The sequence below is a fragment of the Jaculus jaculus genome, chromosome 1, assembly GCF_020740685.1.
Source record: "Jaculus jaculus isolate mJacJac1 chromosome 1, mJacJac1.mat.Y.cur, whole genome shotgun sequence".
Lineage (NCBI taxonomy): Eukaryota > Metazoa > Chordata > Mammalia > Rodentia > Dipodidae > Jaculus > Jaculus jaculus.
The window spans coordinates 337,311,931-337,333,081 of NC_059102.1; the positions used below are offsets into that span (position 1 = coordinate 337,311,931).

The 21,151-nt window shown below is 38.4% G+C and overlaps 1 protein-coding gene across 1 annotated transcript in view; it reads right to left on the minus strand.

Moving 5' to 3' along the window:
• Ush2a (usherin) overlaps positions 1-21,151 on the minus strand; it is a 755,222-nt gene that overhangs the window by 285,967 nt on the left and 448,104 nt on the right. Inside the window, exon 37 of the mRNA XM_004672003.2 lies at positions 10,669-10,848. Coding sequence (XP_004672060.2) covers positions 10,669-10,848 — 180 coding nt within the window. The remainder of the gene's footprint in view (positions 1-10,668; positions 10,849-21,151) is intronic.

The following is a 21,151-nucleotide window of genomic DNA, read 5'->3' on the forward strand; positions in this document are numbered from 1 at the left end:
AAAGGGAGTAGGGTGACGTTAGGTCCTGCATTGCCACAGCAGGCTCACATTTACAATATCCTTTTTTTTTTTTTTTTTTTCTTTTTGGCATGTGTATGCTGGTGTTTCAGTCAGGTTCACATTGTTGACAGAAATCACCCAATCAAGAGCAGCTTGTGGGGAAAAAAAAAAAAAAAAAAAAAAAAAAAGGTTTATTTTGGCTTACAGACTTGAGGGGAAGCTCCATGATGGCAGGGCAAAATGATGCCATGAGCAGAGGGTGGACATCTCCCCCTGGCCAATATCAGGTAGTCAATAGCAACAGGAAAGTATGGCAAACACTGGCTAGGGGAAACTGGCTATAATACCCATAAGCCCACCCTCAACGATACACTGCCTCCATGAGGCATTAATTTCCAAACCGTCACATTCTGCCCCTGGTCCCCATAAACTGGTAACCATCCATGATGTAAAATGCAATACCTTCATCCAACTTTAAAAGACCCCATAGTTTTTATCAGTCCTAATTATATGCAAACATTCCCATAAACTAAGGTCTTTAAAGTGAGCCATAATGCCAGAAAACTACAAACAAACAAACAAACAACCCCACAGTAGCACATAATAAATACACATACTGTAAAATATGGCATTGGGCATAGCAAAGAAAATCCCCCCAAAACCCTTAATGACACAGAATAAACACTCACATTGCAAAAGATGGAATTGGGCATGGGAAAGAGATATTCAACCAATGCAAGTTTTAAACAGGGCAAACATCAAACTCTGTAGCTTCAAGTTCAACAACTCTAGTCAGTGACAAATATCCAAGTCTAATAATTCTGACCAGCAGCAAGTCTCTGGAGTTCTAATTCTGCCCCTCCAGCTAGGCTACTCACAGTCCTGGAAAACTTCATCTAGCCTTCCAGCTCTCCTTAGCAGCCACCTCAACTCATGGTCCCGGCATCTCTACTGGGTCTTCACTGCAACCCATGGTCCCTCCCCACAGTTCCATCGGGTCTCCATGCAGGCAAACCAGTAAATTTGTTTCATACTGCCCATGACCATTCCCCAAACACAAGAATGTGTACAATTTCAATGACCCCCCTCTTTCTTACATTTCTTATACTCCATAATACCAGATAGGCTGCCAATTTGTTAATCCAGTGGGGAATAAAGCAGACTGAAGAACTGGACACTCCTTGAGCACCCAGGCCCCTTCAAAAGAGTCTAAATTCTTCCTGTTGCCCCAGTGAAGGTCAAATGGCCCAATCTCCATGGTAATCTCACAATTGCAGCTGAATGTGCAGCAGTTTCAGCCCAAATATTTCATTTCTGTGCCATATTCCTCTGCTCATACTGGTCCATTTCTATACAACACAACATTGCACAAATTCTCAGATATAACAGCAAGCCGCTCATATTAACTGCTTCTAGCCCAGTCCAGGCAAAGCTCTTTCTCTCCATCGTAAGCCAAACCTCACAGTCCATAGTTCTTACTGCATTCAGATCTTTCATCTCTGACCAGCATAGTCCTTCAAACTATACTTATAGCACCGCAAGGCATCTCTTAGGCTAAGGTTTCAAATCTTCCCAAATTCCTCTTGCAAATCATCCCCCAAAGGCCAAAGCCACACAGTCAGGTGTCTAGCAGCAACCCCACTTGTGGTACCAAATTTCCTGTTGTAGTCAGCTTTACATAGTTGGCAGAAATCACCTGACCAAGAGCAGCTTGTGGGAAAAAGATTTTGTTTATAGACTAGAGAGGAAGCTCCATGATAACAGGGGAAAAATGATAGCATGAGCAGAGGGTGGACATCATGCCCTGGCCAACATCATGTGGACAATAGCAATAGGAGAGTGTGCCAAACACTGACAAGGGGAAACTGCATATAATATCCATAAGTCTGCTCCAACAATACACCACCTCCAAGAGGCATTAATCCCCAGATCTCCATCAGCTGGGAACCTAGCATTCACAGCACCTAAGTATATGGGAGACACCTGAATCAAACCACCATATGTGGTATGCCTGCATGTGTAAATGCATGCTTGCATGCAGGAGGACACCAGGGTGAGCATGTATATGACGACCAGAAGTTGATATAAGGTATCTTTCTCCAATGCTTTTGACCTTATTTATTGAGGAAACAGTCTCTTAGTCTCTTACTTCTTCCTAGATCATGTTGATTCAGGTACATTAGTAAGCTAGCTTGCCCCAGGGACTCGCTGGGTATTTCCCCCTCCCATGTGTTGGGTGTACAGGCAGGCAGCCATGTCTGCCTATCATTCACCTGAGTGATGGGGATCTGAGCTCAGTTTCTCATGCTTGAAAGGCAAATATTTTACTGACTGAGCCATCATCATCTGCAATTCCTAATTTTTGAGCATCTAACTTTCAAGAATAATAGAATGAAGTAACTTTCTCTGTCCCAGTTAGTCAGTAGAAAAACTATAATTCATGCTTCTGGGATGATATTTTGGTTTCAGGAATTTTGGCTGAAATTAACATGTAGGGAAATCTCTTTTTTTTTTCCTTTTAAAAAGTGAGGAGAAAAATAGGTTGATTTGAGTAAATCATACTAAAAGGTTCAGACTTTCGTCAAATATCAACTTTAAAGCAGAGCTACCATAAATATAAGAGAAGAGCCTCTTGACTCGGTCTTGCCCTCCTGGTGGGTGGCTGCTCTGGGGTTGGAGCATTGGGCCCATTCAGTCAGCACACACGGGCCTTCTCTTAAATGATGACACCATCTTCACTCACTGTCTCTGACTTATTTCCAGCAGCAGAGGTTTCCCATTTACTCTGCAGTGCTTCTCTTTACTTCTCAGTTAAAGTGAAAAATTTTGGAGTCACCAATAGCTTTACATACTTACCAAGAGCCATTTTTGTTTTCCAAAAGTTTTATGTCAATTTTGTCTTTTCTTTTAATGTTACAATTTAATTAAATCTCACCTAAATTGATGTAAATGACAGAGATTTGTTCTACTAAGTTAATTGCTTTGTGAAATGAAAAATTATGACCTAATAAAACAATGCTGTCAAAGGAGTGTGAGACAAATAACCAAATGACTAGAGAAATTATAACAACTTAGAAAGTTTTTGTAATTAGCTTGTTTCTAAATTATCTTTCCATTTTTGTTTGTCATTCAAAAATAAGTTTAAAATAGGAATCATAAACTATGCATTATAGTTGCAGTTTTTGGTATAACCATCCTAGATTTATAAATTGCAAATCAAACCCTTTAGAAAGCAATATGGTGCTCTATAAGCAGTGGTAAATACATACATAGTTACATATAGCTTATAGTTATATATTCTGAATTAAACTATACACACACACACACACACACACACACACATTCTTTAAAACTGCCCAAATATAGTCAATCAAATGATGGTGAAAACAAAGAACCAAACACATGCACATACATACATGCATATTTCCAAAGGGCTTTACGTTATTTATTTGTATCCTGTAATGGTGATATGGCTGAGTAAAACAAGTACACTTTAGGATGACTTCAACCTAATTTTAAATCCTATGAAACAATTATCCAACTAAAAATAAAAGACACAGGAATAGCAAAAGATAATTTTCAAGGTTGTTATTCCAAGTCATAACTTCTACAAAATGTTTTCTTCCTTCACTTATTCAAGAAATACTTTCTCCTATGTCTTAGGACTGTAAAAATGCACAGAGTAAACTCACTGATGTTCTCACAAAAAATAACACTAAAATAACTGCAAGCAGAAATCATAATAGGCATTAGTTGTGCAAAATAATGAAAAGACTTTTGAAAACCACCCCACATATAAAAAGAATACAGAATGGTCCCTCATATTTTAACTTATAGTTATTTTAAACAATGTTGTATTGGTACAAATTTCTTTATCTTCACACTAAAATAAAGTATCCATATTAACTTTTATGGTAAGAAAGATTTTCTTGTATCTCCTTCAAGGAAAATAAAAACAATGACTTGTTTTCTCCACTTTTTTGGTGCTAATATAATTCTTTTAAACACAGGGCTGATGTAATTGGACAATTCTGCAAGTATAACCCTTGCTTGTACATTTGCATACGTACCCTCTCTACATTCATTCTCTTCTTTCTCCTCTCCCCACCTCTCACACACACATTAATACTCAGTCTATTGACTCTCAGTCCCTTGGACATTTATTGAGGGTTATTATAGCATGGGCCGCTGTGAATCAATGCCAGCAGGCTGAAGCTAGCAAACACTTGGTGTGAACTTACGCAGTTTGGCATAACTTGGCTTTTAATCCCTGTGCTCTAAGGAAACGAGCCCTGCTTCTGAGGATAGAAGCACAACGTGGACAACCCACACACTCATGTGAAAAAGCATGAGAGGTGTTTGCTTCAACTTGCTAAGTTTTGAAGTTCAGTGAAACAACAATTAATGCCCTTTAAGTCCAAGCAAACAAACTTCAGCAGATCCATATATAGTAATCAGTGGTCAACAGATTAGTCACTCACCCCACATACACCCATATGCATGTGCTACGTCCTGATGCCACCTGCTTTGATGTAAGGTAGGGAAGCCAGCCATCACCAGTGCCAGGCAGGCATCACTGTGCAGGCAAAATGGTGAGGTAAACATCTTTGTCCTTCATGAACTGCTGTTATGTTATGGTTTGAACATAAAACGTCTTCCACAGGCTCAGGTGTTTAGACAGTGGGTTCCTGGCTGGTGGTTCTGTTTTAAGAGTTTATTGAAACTTTTGGAAATGGGACCTAGTGAGCAGACCCAGGGCTACAGGGGTAGGACTTTTGGGATACAGTTTGTCAGCCTGGCTCAATGTGTTCTTTTTCTTTCTCTGTTATTAGCTTCCAGCTCTTGCCACCACTAACATATCTTGCTGCCCTGCTTCTCCCACTGTGAGACAGTCAACCAAACTAAGTCTTTCTTACTTCAATTTATTTATTTATTTTTTGTTCTGGTATTGTGTTTCAGTGATCAGTCAAGTAACTGAAACAAATACCCAGTTTCAGTTATTTTATTATAGCCACAGAAAATAGAATGATAGGAAGGAAAAATTAAATATTTACCATTTGTGCAAATTATTTTACATATTGTAATATCCTCCAGATAAATACCAGTCAGTCTGGGAAATACCAGCTAGTCTGTTTTACAGATGGAGAAATTTAGGCTCAGGCATTCCTGTACATTTGCTCATCATACTTAAGTTGGGCAGGAAAAAATAAGAAGTAGATTGAGATCTGATATATGAAGCTACATAGGCTGTGTTTGTATGATGAAAAGTCTAATTCTTAACAGATTTTACTCTTCTTTCACTGAGGTTGTAGGTGTGGAGAAAGAGGGAAAGAAGAGTTACAAAAGACCCCTGAAAACAAACTACTCATAGACATTTTCTATTTCTCTCTGTTTTGTTTTTTTTTTTTTCCCCTAAGAACACTATTTAGAAAATAACAGGTTTCCAAAGCCTGGTATTTTTAATGAAGGTCATACATTGTAATAATTCCCATCAAATTTAAAAATACAAATCACAAATTACTTATTGTTAGAGTCAAAATTGGATTAAGTTCACAAATGAAGGTGGTTTCAAGTTCCTTTCCCTGTCACATTAAAACAGTTTAGAAAAAAATAAATAGAAAATTATTCCTCTCAGAAAAATACAAAACTTTCATAAAAAATCCATTTCCAGTTCGTCAGTATGGGATTTGTCACTAATCATTTTAAACTATGCCCTTTCATGCTGCTTCTGTCTCTTTTCACTTTCTGAGTAGTTCTTTGATGTAACAAAGACAGTTTCAGACAAGATTTCAGTTCATCTGGAAAAAAAAAAGAAAAGGCTTGAGACTGCAGGCAAAATGCAGTGTATTTAAAATTTATATACTCCATAATGCCTTTGTTCTGAACTTGAAGATCCTGCAAACTTCCCAGCTTCCCTGCCTTCCTCCTCCAAGTGCATTCCTTTCTCCCTCTGCTTATTATCATGCCTCTGTGACTCTAACTACTGGCTCCATCATTTAACTACATGCAGAGTCATGGCTGACCCTTTCTGATCAATTGCCAATCCATACAGGTTTGACTGATAAAAGAGCCAATTAGACTTAAGCAAATTAAGGGACATCACCAATGTCAACCTCTTATTAAACAGAATGCTGAATTCCATGCATACAAAACACAAATGCACCGAGCCCCATTAAGTGTTGAAATCCTAACCCCATTAGTAACTCTAGACCTTGAGGGAGTAAAGGCCATAGGAAAGTTTCATATTTATGGATTAACATTTGGATTCCATTTTTATTTTTTTAATTCTTTCCCTAGAACTCTTGAACCTGTACCATAATGCTATTCAAGAGCTCGGTTAAAGATAGTCTTCATTTCTAAGAGTCTCTTAGCACTGACTAAGAGCATTATGCTATAAACAGCCAAAATATAGTGCTTTTAGAAATATAAAAATTGGAGTATACAGAGGTAGGTGAGGCTGCTTCATGCAACAGAAAACAGGTGATAATTCTCTGGTTTCCAAATAATATCTAAAATAAAATTTTAAAATAAAAACTGTGTGTTACTTGAGATAACTTATTATTAATTCACATGCTGAGTTTCATAGTATCACTTTGCTGTTTTTAGTCCATATCCTTAAATAACTTGGGTTTGTAACTTTACTTAATTGCATTATTTTCTCATCAGAAAACAGATAGCTACTAGCGTATGAGATTTCTCACAAACATCTAACTAGATGGCAAACCATGATGGAATTCTTCAAATTGTATTTCTTTATCTCCTTTACAAATTCCTAAAAAATACTAAGGAATGCTCATCCACATTTCCATGATAAAAAGTATCCACCCAAGATCAGAAATCAAGCAAGCACCTTTAACCACAGAGTCATCGCTCCAGCCCTTTGAGGGGAGAATTCAAAGAGTGAAGCATGAAGAAACTTGAGGATATGTCTTTCCCCAATGCTCTCACCTCCTGACCATCCAGACTACATTAAAGTTACATGGCCACATCAGAGCTCCACTGGGAAGTTGTGCAGGGTCCCTCACTATACTGAAGAGTTGCCAAGTGGAGATAGGTCTGAGCAGGGCTGAGAGGTAAACAACTTCTTATTTAAACCTGGGCATTGGACTGGAGATGCTTCCAGTAGTAAAGTGCCTACTGCACAAAGGACCAGAGTTCGAATCCTTAGCACCCATATAAACTTAAGGTGTGATGGTGTGCCTCCTCAATCCCAGTGCCAGGGAAGTGGAGACAGGAGGATCTCTGAGGCTCACTGACTAGTTAGTGTAGCCAAGTCAGAGAGATCCAGATTCAGCGAGACATCTCATCTCAAAAAAAATAGGCTGAAGGGCAGTCAAGAAAGACATACAATATCTACCTGTGGCCTTCATATGTGCTCCCACACATGCACACACAAGCACCCACACACAGATGAGCATGCTGTGTGCACACACATACATGTGCCAGAAATTAAAACGATCATTCATCTAACTTGACTTACTTTTTTACTTATTTACTGATAACTCATTGTGCACCTGCCATGTGTCAGGTTTGGTTTCTGCATTGAAGGTAAAGACCAACAGCCAACAGTTTCTGTTTGGGAAATACTAAGTAGAGACTGTACTGGTCAGAATAAACAGATGATTTTAATGAAATATGATCATATTCTGGAGTGCAGAAGGTTTCTATCTCAGTCTTGGATGGCAAGAGATGACGAGCTGATGCACTGGTTTTAATTTTCTTCCTAAAAATTGAGTTGTACATTCCCAGATTAAATGACTAAAATGAGCAAAGGGTTTTTCAGGTGGCATTTGCTAGCAACTGTTTAATACAGGAAACAAATGGCATATTTGATTCACTGAAACCTTCTGTTATTATGTTTTTAATGTATATTGAGAAGAAAATTGAAAGATGCTTGAAATTCAACATCACCATAAAATTCCTAATATTGAAATGAAGTAAATGACAATGATTATAACCATCCAAAAATAATATGTGAAAGTAAATAGCACACGGGAGCTTTTCTGCCCATAAGTTGGTTCGCTGCTGTGTGTTGGTTCATTTATTATTCATTTCTGTATGAAGCACAGTTCACTGGACAAAGGCATGGAAGATTTCTTTAATAACTCTCAGCACTAATTTAATTCTACTTAAACACACATATTCTTGTGAATGCCACATGCTTTCCAGCATGATTTTTATGTGTAAATCAGGGTAATATGTTTTCACATCATTAAGTAAAAGGAGGCATGAACTAAAACCTATTTAATCAATGAGGTATCACCTTTAAACTGCCACAAGGTTATAAAAAAGATCATTTCAAAGCTATAAGTCCTAATTGTAATCAACAACTATCTGATGGTGAAAGAAAGTATGTCCTCATGGCTGTAATAAAATTAAGCAACTCTCTGTCTATAAAGTCATTCACTTCTTCTTGGAAAGGGCAATTTCCCAAATTCTTGTTGTCTGGGTAGGCACACCCCATGCTAGCACAGCGTTGTGGAGCTGGCATAGGCCGACATGCATGGAGCAGTGCTAAAGATGCGCCTCCGTGCTCAGTGTGCCTGTGCTCTGCCCCACCACCATAGCGAGGTCTTTTAAAACCTTCCCAGTCAGTGATGTCAATTCTACTGACAGACAAACCTGCAAGAGTGTATTGGGTTAGCAATGGAATCTTGCTATTTCTTTTGTTTGTTTGTTTGTTTTTATTTATTTATTTGAGAGCAACAGACAGAGAGTTAAAGAGGCAAAGAGGGAGAGAGAGAATGGGCGTGCCAGGGTCTCCAGCCACTGCAAATGAACTCCAGACGCATGCGCCCCCTTGTGCATCTGGATAACATGGGTCCTGGGGAATCAAGCCTTGAACCAGGGTCCTTAGGCTTCACAGGCAAACACTTAACCACTAAGCCATCTCTCCAGCCCAGAATCTTGCTATTTCTAACTGAGCCACCATCATATAAATGGGACAAACTCTTAAACTATACATGATTAAATGTATGGACATTTAATTAAATTAACTGTATTTTATGAATACAAGTTATATTGCTATAAATTATCTAGATCAGTAAAAAGGCCATGAATGAAATAAACATATACCTCACTGATCTCTATAGTAGTGGCTTTGGCTAGATTAACATGTTTACAGAAAGCATGCAATCCTAACAGAGGAGACTCATGCTTTTATTATGTTGAGACACGCTTTCCATTGAAATGCCATGTATACAAACCTGAAAATGGTATTTCTCCTTAGCATTTAGTTCCCACAAATGGGCCATTGTATGAAGTTGACTGTAGATGGCAGGAGTGCCAATTATGGTCATTTTGAAACAGGTCAACTTTTCTTTTTTTTTTTTTTAAGATTTTTATTTATTTACTTGATTATTTGAGAGTGACAGAGAGAGAAAGAGGCAGATAGAGAGTGAGAGAGAGAATGGGTGCGCCAGGGCTTCCAGCCTCTGCAAACGAACTCCAGACACGAGCGCCCCCTTGTGCATCTGGCTAACGTGGGACCTGGGGAACCGAGCCTCTAACCGGGGTCCATAGGCTTCACAGGCAAGCGCTTAACCGCTATGCCATCTCTCCAGCTCGAAACAGGTCAACTTTTAATTGAAATATTTAAAGTAATCATATGCATTCTGTGTTGCATTTGATATAGGAAAGTAGTATAGCTAAGATGTAATTGTGGCATGAATGTTCATAGGGGTTTATCCAGTGCTGGAATGGAGAATTCCTAGTCTACTAGCTGCATGCTGCTCTTTTCCCTAACCTTCTGAAGACCAGAACTGAGAGTCCATTGCGGTAGAAAGTCAGGGCTCTGATTTGTGCCTTGGATTTAAGTAAAATATCAAGCCAATGAAATGACAAAAATCACTAGATGTGGGGGGGGATTATTGGGCAAAGATGACGAGAATTTTAACGTTTGATGAATATTATCACTGTGTTCTCCAAGGGCTTGTACCAATGTACAATTCTTCAATAATACACAAGAAGACATTTCTTTGGATCCTTACACATACATTGTCTAAAACTAAAAAACAAACTAGATTAATAAAATTTAACCACCTAAAGAAATAGAAAATGAAACAACTCCAAAAATAATTGCTGAAAAAACAGGCTGCCCCCATAATGTACTACCCACAATCCCCATGGGGATAAGTGGCATCCCTATGGAGGAGGGTCCCTTTGGGGGTTCAGGAATGAGGTAAAGATGGTACCAACATGTGCTATTTACACACTGAGTATGTACATAACTAAAAGAATGAGTTGTCATTGGTTTATGATACCATTAGAACATATTTCTTAACAACAACAAAACACCCCACATATTCAATCATCTTACATGTACACCATTCAAATCACACGTGTGTACAGTGCAGACAGAGTGGGGAATGAAAGTGGTGTCAGCAAAGCACGAAAGCAAGGCAGCAAGAGAATCAAGCAAACAATGCCACCAGCACTGCAAACACAATGTCCTCTGTAGGATAGCTCTAAGGATATAGCTCAGTGGTAAAGAGCTTGCCTAGCTGGCATCAGGCCCTGTAGTTCCCTTTTCAGTTCAACAAAAAACAATCCAACAAAATTGATCTTTTAAGTTCTAAAAACAATTAATTCCAACAGGAAGCAAGGTGTTCAATGATAACCTAGTTCTAGGGCATTTGTTCAAAATTAGCCAATATTTTTCAGACTTACCCCCCGGAGGCATCCCAATCACAACCGGGTCACTGCTCACGCTCCCTTGGCTGTTGGAAGCACTGACTTGGACTGTATAGTTGGTGAAAGGAACTAAGTCATCCACGAGGGCCCAGAGTTTGTTCTCTTCACTGCTGTGGATGGTTTTAGTGCCATTGAGAAGGGTATAGTTAATACCTGCTGTTTGGAAAAGAAAATTATACTTAATAGTTGTTTCTTGCGATTGCTTGAACATTTCTTGGGTTGTTGAATTAAACATCCCTACCCTAAGAGATATGCGTGTGTCCTCATCAGTATGTGTACAATTGTAGATCAATTGAAACTTGGGTTAATATCACAGTGAATTACAATCATCAACGTGACTTGGTGACATTTGAAAATAGATCACATTGGAAACAGCATGCAGATAAGTGAAAACAGTGAATGCACAGATATAGATACTGATATTTTGATGAACTGTTTATATGTTTTAAATATTTTTACCTATTTATTTGAAAGCAGAAGGAAAGAGAGAGAAAGAGAGACAGGGAATGAGAATGGGTGCACCATGGCCTCTTGCCACTGAAAACAAACTCCAGGACACATGCATCAGTTTGTATACCTGGTTTTCTGTTGGTACTAGAGAACTGAACCCAGCCAATCGGGATTTGCAAACAAGTATCTTTTAACCACTTAGCATACTCTCCAGACCCTGATTATAAAGTTTTAATCCTTTATTTTGAATTTTCTTGATGTATAGACAGAAATAACAACCTCCAATAGAATGCATACGAATATAAATAATAAACTCAGATATATGTCATTTGTTTCATATGCCAACAATGGTGGAGTTTTTTGATCATTGCGGTTAAGGAGGGGACTGACTTTACCCTGTATAATGTCTTTTAAAAGCAGAATTGGTCAGAATATCCTAAAAAAGCAACTGTAGTTAGGAGTTAAATTGTGTTCATTTTGATAGAGCACTTGTGATTTTGCTCTATAGGAAAATACAGAAGCTACCTTGTTTTTAAAAGAATCATTTCTAATGCATTCTCACTCAGGATCCACCACTTCAAACCTTGCCAAATCTTGGGCAGACCATTCTCCATCTTAGTCTGGTCAGCACATAGGCAGACGCTGCTGTCTGACAGTGGCTCCTGTCTTTCATGCCACAGGACTGTGCTCAACATGAGGGGGAGTTAAAAGGAAGAACAGTGTTGGGATTGAAATTGTGACATTATTTCATATTTTGCAATAACACTTTTCTGAAAAGCTTACATGGAGCATCATTTTTTAAAGAGATTGTTTAATTTTAGTCAAATATTAGGAATGTGTAATAATTCCTCTTTAAACATATAGAATAAAGAGCCATTACAATATCAATATCTAGTTTAAATAGACCGCCTTCATTTGTCAGAGTACCTTTTATTTCATGACATTTCGTCTTTTCTACAAGTTTTGAGGTAGGCAGGGGAGTGTGAAATATGGAATATTGAATATTTGAGGGGAAACAATGATGCTTGTAAGATCTCCAGTTACTGGTATAATCTTTATTGATTAAATGATTAAGAAGTAAAAGATGGGCACTTCCTACAAGTGATCTTCCACTGAATAGCAAAGAAATTCTAATTCTTACAATATTTACAAGAAACATTTTTAATGTCATTTTGTACTACAGTATAGTGCAAAGAACATAAATGTGGTTGTGAAGTGTTCTGCATTGGAAGTTGTTCTTGTATTTTCAGTAATGTCTTCTTTGATAAGATGCTTCATCTTTCTGCATTTGTAGCACTTGGCTTGTGAACAGGAAATGATGACACAGTACAGTGTAATGTGACAGTTAAATGAGATAATTTCTTTAGTATACCCAGCACAAAATATCTGCTGTTAAACACCCATTAATTGAATTTTCTTGTGTTTCTGATCATAATCTAGAAATAGAACCATACTGACAACTCAATGTTAGGCAATGAACATACTTTTGTTTTACTGCCTACTGGACAAAATTTCACCTGGTTAACATATCTGGCTCACTCATTATAAAGCATAAGTAACTAGGAGTCTACTACTGTTTTTGTTGCAATCTAGACAAATGATATGTTTTAAACAAATACTTAGAATTAACATGTGCTTAAGTATATATAATCTGTTTCATTTTGTCAGTAGCAATTAATTACTCTTAGATTATGCTCCTCTGCCAGCCTAACAATGAATTGGATGGGTTTGCAATGAATCCATCAGCTCCAATCTCATCTGTTCTGTCATTGTCTCATCAGGTTATATCCCAAGTTCTGAAAACAGTAAAACCCAAATACTGTATAAGTGGTCCAATAGATAATTGTGGCCCATCCATTTTCACAATATGTAGATGAGGGAGGCAGACCCTTTAAGCATATGCTAAAAACTTTTTTTTAAGGTATGAATAAAAATTTTAGACTCTATCATTTTCATTATAACAAAGTATTCAGGAATAAGTGTCTCCCAGAGCCAAAAGAGATCCCTTGTAGCCTAAATCATCTATTATTTTGGATTTGAAGATGGCACATCCTAAAGGGATGGTTTATTCCAAAGACAGTAAATGGTATTCATAATCTAAGACATTAGGGATAATAATTTCTATTTATTTAGATATAGAGATGTCCAAAGCTTAAAGAATGATGCCAGGGTCTTAAGTGGAAGTAGATAATCTATTACATGTATAATGTATACTGTTAAGAAGTTCTGAAAAATAGTCTGAGAATTTCACTATGCACTTCCAAATAATGCCATTTTAGTACTCCGAGGTTGTGGGTTTTTTTTTTAATTTCTTATTTATTTTCTTTATTTTTGAAAGGGAGAGGGGCAAAGGAGAGGAGAGGAGAGGAGAGGAGAGGAGAGGAGAGAGAGAGAGAGAGAGAGAGAGAGAGAGAGAGAGAGAGAGAGAGAGAGAGAAAAGAATAGGCATTCCAGGACCTCCAGCTGCTGAAAATGAACTCGACACAATTACTACTTTGTGCATCAGGTTATGTGGATCCTGGAGAATTGAACCTGGGTCCGTAGGCTTTGCAGGCAAGTGCCTTAACCACTAAGCAATCCATCTAGCCCCAAGGTTCATTTCTAAATTTGTGTGTACATTTGTATATGTGTTGCAGGCATGTATATGTATGGGGACATGTGCATATGTGTGTGCATATGCATTCAGAAGCTAATAGACAAGATCACACTTATCACTATCTTTCACAATTATTCTTCACCTTTTTTGGAGAGACAGTTTTTCATTGAACCTGGAGCTTCCTTCTAGAGTTATATTAACTAGCTTGCAACCCCCAGGAATACCCTTGTCTCTGCTCTTCAGCAATGGGATAATAGGCATGTGCCACCACACCCAGCTTTTCCATGGGTTCTGGGGATCTGAACTAAAGTCCTCATCCTTGCTCAGCATGCCCTTTAGGGACTGAACCATCTCTCTATTCCCAGCAAGCTAACTTACGTGATTAAAAGCTATTGCATTCCCGCTGCATGCAAAAAGACTTTGGTGCTGATGAGAATATATCCAAAATACATAGAACATTATTATTGCACTCAAAAAATATTCAGCAAAGATGAAATGTGATCCCTTTCCCAGTACCATCTAAGCACAACCACACAATTAGTCTCAGAAGATCTCTAGCTCCCTGGACACCCAGCTCTTCCATGGAATTTTCATTTACAGCCGAAACAACTGCTGCTGTTGTCACATGCTCAGTTATAAAATTTCAAAAGGTCACCTTACCCTACAGAGGCCCAGGCAGATGTTGTTCTGGCTCTGAAGCCATATAATTTGCACATCTGATAGAACACTGAAAATTGCAAAGCAATGAGAAAAAATTCTACAATTATGTCATGAAAGCATAATTGTACCAATTTGTAGCCAGGTGTAAATGTAAGATCAAAAAGTAAACACCTATGTTTATGATATTGGTGAAGACATTCTCCTTACATGTGCTTTGCTTATTGTTTTTGAAGGAAATTTTGAGTTGCAAAACAAACACTACTGCTCGGCTTGAAGACAGCATGACAAGGAAATATATTAAAGCACCACTTTATTCTAAGTTTCCTAGATAACATTAATACATAGTAATTATACAATTAGTTGTAACATTAGGTTCTAGTGATAGAACAATGACTACTCAGTAATTATAAGAAGTATATAATTACTCAATAATTATGAGAAGTATGTAATTACATAACCATTCTGCTCAGCTCAAAAGAGAATATGCATCTCTCTGGGAACCATGCAGCAAGGGAGGCTAACATTCTCTTGTACCTCCACTGACACGGTTCACTTCATTGACCTAGAACGATGGTCAGAATTTCAACTCTCCACAAAGCTCAAAAACCTCCTGATTCCAAACCCAGTAAAGACACACAAGTTGCAATTCTCCATACTCCATATACTCCCTGACCTCCCTCTCCTTCTACCTTTGCTCTTTATCAGTTTGGATGCCTTTGCTTTCGGGAACAGTTTGTTAAAATGCAAGATGTCATCTGTCCCTCTGAGTAGTCTGTGCCTCACCACTTTCCACCTCTTAAGCTTTGTTTCCAGTGAGCTGGAAAATGCAGCCGGTTGGCTCAGCTTCAACAACCCAGCTGGAAAGCTCTGAGGTGATAAGCACATGCTATCGCAGGGGACCATTCCTGCCTGGTCAGCTTTAGCTCCCACCTTATCTGTGAGGGTAGGCAGGTCTTTCAGGTTTATTTTGGGACCACAACTGCCTGAACCCCAGGTCCTGTGAGTTTTAGCCACTTGATGTGAGCCATTGGTCTTTAATACCCTACCTAGGAGATGCTCTAAGCTCTGTGTAGAATGGGCTGTCTATACCAGTGTTGAGTGGTCACCTGCACCACAATAACTAACATTCACATGCCTCAACACCACCCCGAACTTACTCCATGAGAATATCAAGGTGGAGTGCAGAAATCATGGAGCCATTCATATTGAGCATGGTAAAATTTGAGAACTACTGCTGGAGTTACTTAACCTGCAGTTAGGCTTGTTGGAAAGTAATGAAAATTTATTCTTTTAGCTCTAAAAAGTGACCAAGTCACATGTGTCTTCCTTATTAGTGATGCTTTCAGACTCCAACTTTGGGCTATAAAATGTTTTCTCTATCAGTGAAATAGCACATCTGAAGTTCATGTTTCAATGGGATCTGTCTTCATGGGCTACAAAGTCTAATGCAGTCATTCTTTAGGAAATGTTAAAATATGCATAAAACAATTTTAAAAGTGAGTAATCATTATTGCACATCTGAGAACTGTAACTTCAGGATTTCTGATTTAAGTATCCAGTCTGTCTTTTCTCTCTGTGCCTGTCCCTCCTCCCCTCCCTTCTTTCCTTCTCTCTCCCTAACCCCATCTCTTTTTCTCTCACATTTGGGATACAGAGGCAGGAAATGATTCATTGAATACTTATCCTAAAGGAGAAATAAGCCTTTTATAAATCATATAATTAAAATTGTTGTTACTGTAATTTAAGAGTAGTGTTGATAAACTAAAGTTTATTTTTAAAATTTGTCCATTAATAACCAATCTCCTAATAGCTATTTCAGGGTAGTCCATGGTTCAAAGGATCTTTAAATATATTAAATCATTTAGTACTACATTCCTATCTTATTTTGACAAAAATGTTAAGTGAATATATGAACTATATTTCATATGATCAGTAGGTCTCACTTGTAAAGAACCCTTCAGTTTCAGAAATGAAGCCATGTTAAGATGTTAACATCAATGCTATTTCCTAAGGCAGAAGTCTTAATGTTCTTATTTGTTGAACAACATGGTAGTTTCTAGAGAATGACTTTTTTTCAAGTGGAAACCTATGTAAATGGAATATTTTTGCACATATAAAATAAGGATGCATAAATGATTAGTGTCCTGGGTACAATATCCTATGGGATTCTCTAGATTGAAATAACATCAATGGGTATCCTTTCCCATTCTGGTTATAATCATTGTCACAAGAATCTTAATGCACCATATATTCCATAATTTTTTCCACTGTGCTGTACTGTTCTGACCTTTTCAATATTCTATAATTTGACTGGCTGGCCATTTCAGTCCTGTCCTTTTTACAGCCTTATTAACTTGTAGGGAAGAGGTGAAATGAACCACCAATCAGAATACGTAATGTTGCAAAGGTCACACGGTCCTGTACAGTGCCCTCACACACAGCAGACTGTATGCAAGGCATTAGCATCCTGATATCTTATTCATGTGACAAAGCTTGTAACAAGGACAGAAAATGGCACAACATGAATCCATTCTCATGTCAGAGATGATAATGAGAAATGACAGGGAACAAACCAAACTGATTCTTGCTACCTTGTGATGGTTTTTTGTGTCAGACCTTATCCTATTTTAAGTTAGCTTTTTCCTGAAACCAATTACACCTTAAGGAAGAAAAGGTATTAACTAAATTTCCTACCGCCAGCTGTAAAAAAAAAAAAAAAAAAAAAAAATGAAGAAAAGAAAAGAAAACAGAAAGAAACTTCTGCATTTTCGATGTATTGAGGACTCAATTACAGAGTTACTCAGCTCCATCTAACAATCACGGGTTCTGCCTATACCAAAGTGAGACACAGAATGCTACAATACAGATCAGGGAGATGGGATAAGCAAGGCTTTTAATGGGAACTCCTTTCCAGGTCACTCTAGACAGTAATTATTCATATTCAAATTTTAACATATTTTCATAAATATACTGTTTTAAATAATCTTACATACAAAATGTGCTCTCAAAATCTCTTTATAGCTATCTCTATGGTAGGGATCTCAAAAGGCATTGAGCCTTATTTTGTAATTAATACTTGGCCATAAAACTTTTGACTTGGCATTGTTTGTGACAGCAAACAAATGCTCGCTATCTGTGCATATAACTTTCTTTTTAACAGAACATATTGAAACAAGAACTAGCCTGTGAACCACTTTGTCCTCTGAGGACCATGTTCCTGTTCATGCATCATGTTTCTTACTATTACTGTAATTACCAGAAAAGTTCTTTTAACTAACTGTTATCCAGCAAGAGCTACACTTCTTTGATTCTTAAAATTGTTCACCCTGCTATGTAAAAATTGTACCACAGAGAATAAATACAGAATATCTCATCACCTGAACAATAAGTACTTCAGAAATACATACCCTGATGGTGCCAGTGTGAGAATAATATGGAGATACTGTAGATTCCAGAATATTCTTGCTCTGATCTGTGCTAGTTCTGTTTTAATATGTGGATCAGATGACACCTAATTCTAAAATGACCCTTGTAAATAATTTAAGTCATTTAGAAATTCCTCTGGGACATGGTGTACTTTCATCAAGCTTTCTCTGTGTGCCACAGTCATATTTTCCTAAGTGGATTTTATTTTATTAACATCAGGATGGAGTTATAGAGTAGGAAAACATGCAGATTCTCTGAACCCTCTCAATATTGTAGCAAATATAAAAATGCCCTAAAATGTAAAGTCTATTAACACAAAAAGGAATTCATATATATAGAGAATTGTGACATAATATTTTCATTCACTGTTTTGTACTCTGAAAAGTCAGATATGTTTTCTTCTTTTTTGCGAGAGTGTGTGAGTATTCATGAAGGCGTGTGCATGCATGTGGAAGCCAGAGGTCAAGGTGGGGTGTCTTCAATCAATTTCCACATTATTTTTGAAACAGGGTCTCTCCCAAACCTGGAGCTCATCAATTCAACAAGACAATCCTGCCAGCAAGACCTAGGCTGCCTCCCATCTCTTATGCAACTTATTTTTCCAAATTAAGAAGTAATTTTCATCAGCTGAGAGCAACTTGGGAAAGGTGCTCTCACAGAAAGTGGCCTCCAGCTTTCACACTAACCTGTGGACATACACACGAGTATTTCATCACCAGAATGCATCTCCATGAGGAGTTCAAGTAAAGTCTTTCTAAATATGCTTCACATGCCCAGCCTCTGGTTCCACCAGGTCAAGTGATCAACTCAACTGCCACCAATGATTCCAGAGCACAGCCCATCATCCACTGGCCATTTCTTGACCTGATTAGAATTCCCTTTTTATTGCTAGGATTGATTAATGCTTTCTCTGGTTCCTCAGATAGAAAGGAGTGATCATTTGGAGAGGGTAGTACTGAGTAAGGATGAATTTGATTTACTGGGGGCTTCTGTTTTGTGTGCTGGTCACAATTGAGTGTTACTAACTTCATTATGTGCATATCTTTCATGGTATTATCACAACCCCAGATCAGAGTTATGTTCTTAAGACCTCATAGTCTCTGTAGTTGTGAACACAGTTTACTGACTTCTCTGCTCAGGGTCTCAGTAAAGGGCAACCCAGGTCTTGCAAGGCCTGACATCCCATCTCACAGCTCTCATGAGGAAGGATGATTGTTGGTAGGATTCAGGCCTTGCAGGCTGTCAGGACTGGGGCTCTAGTTCTCTTGCAGGCTGTTGAGTAGGTTTTGAGGCCAGCTGACAGCTGAGTTTTTACCTGGCTTTACTGTCAGTTTTTGTCACAGTGAAATCTCTAATGTGGCCTCTCACATTATCAGGAAGGCCACCTCTCAGTCAGATGGGCTGGTCTTCTTTTTTTTTTTACCACTAAGCCATGGATGTGGCGTCCAACCCCCATTTTCATATTCTATTGGTTAGAAGCAAGTCACAGATTCCAAGTACATTACTTGGAGGATATTAAAACTTGGAAACTGAGGGCTGGAATGATGTATTAGTGGTTAAGGCTCTTGCGTGCAAAGCTAAAGGACCTCGGTTTGATTCCCCAGGACCCATGTAAGCCAAATGCACAAGGTGGCTAGAAGCCCTGGCGTGCCCATTCTCTCCCTCTCTTTCTCACTCTTACTCTGCCTCTTTCCCTCTCTCAAATAAATAAATTAAAATACTACAAAGAACCCTGGGACTCACTGGATGTCATCTTTGACTCTATGTGGATAATTTCTAAATTTGTGGCTGAAAATAATATTCCTGGACAGAGAGTTAGACACTGTGTAATCTTTGCAAAGCTTTTGTTTTGGGGAATAATGATAAATATGCCAGAAAATCGCCATTCCCAAATTTCTTAACCAAATGGAGACAGAGTTGGGAAACACTATAGCATTAACCAAAGCAGGATACTTAATAGGATGGTATTGTAAATATGTACGTAGAAGAACAGATAAATGGGGGTGAAAAAGTATAAGTGAGGTCAGGGGAAGAGATTGATTAAGGAAAGGTAGAGGGAGGGCTAATCAAAATCTAAGAGGATATAAATAAGTCATATGGAAACCTACTTTTCTGGACAATTGAACACACAGGAGCCATAGATTGTTATTAGAAAATTTTCAGTGCTAGGGATGGGATACCTTCCAGTGAGTTGTTGGCCAGGGAGGTCCCTGATGCCCCCAAAACATTATAGGCCATTGCCTAGGCCCTTGGTTTTCCACCAGGGATAAATGGTAAGACCCTACTGCTGAAGGCTTCACATACTTGGGCTGCAAGGCCACTGAGAAATCCTGCTGGAACTGAGCTGATAACCTCCCTCATGTAGACCAGCTGACAGAAAGATGGAAGAAATCATTCTACATGTAGTTTAATGGGAGAAAGAGATACCACAAGTGAAGAAACTCAACAGTGGACACTGCAAGCCTTATAATTGGCCAGCCATCCAAAATGAGCCAATGGGTGCAATAGTGGCACATCTGTCATGGTGGAATCCAACTGCCTTCCAATTGGACTGGAGACCCGCTCGATGGGGAGAAACACATCCATGATACTGAAAACTTAAAACAGGGGTAGTCATGAGCCCTAGAGGTGTAACATCTGCTGATGTCTGGAAAAGTGTATATACTATTCTTATGAAACTGCCCAATAAGCACTTCTCTTAATATTTATATCCTTATATTAACACTACTCTCACTTTGGGTAGAGAATCTTGTCTTTTCAGATGGCAGTGACTTTAAGATGACTCAGAAGGCATCATAGTGCTAGAAAGAAATGTTTGGAGTACTGAGTAACATCTTGATCACACCTTCCAAGGCTCAGGGTCTAATACAGAAGAGGTGGCGGAAAGAATGTAAGAGCAAAGAAGGGTAGGACTCCTTATAACGTGCTCCCTCCAGACATAAAATGGCCTGTATATCCATGACCTCATAGTGCCTGACACTACCTACACAAGACCATCATAAGAGGAGGAAAAAACCATGACATCAAAATAAAAGAGAGACTGATTGAGATGCGGAGGGGATATAACGGAGAATGGAATTTCAAAGGGGAAAGTGGGGGGGGTATTACCATGGGATACTTTTTTAATCATGGAAACTGTTAATAAAAATTGAGAAAAAGAAAAGAAAAGTAAAAGGAATAAAGAAATAGCATAGCCAAGCATGGTGGTGCATACCTGTAGCCCCAGCATTAGACAGGCTCACAGCGGCAGGAGGATCTTCATGACTTCAAGGCCAGCACAAGCTGGGTAGTAAGGTCATGTTTCAAAACAAAATCCAAGCACAATAA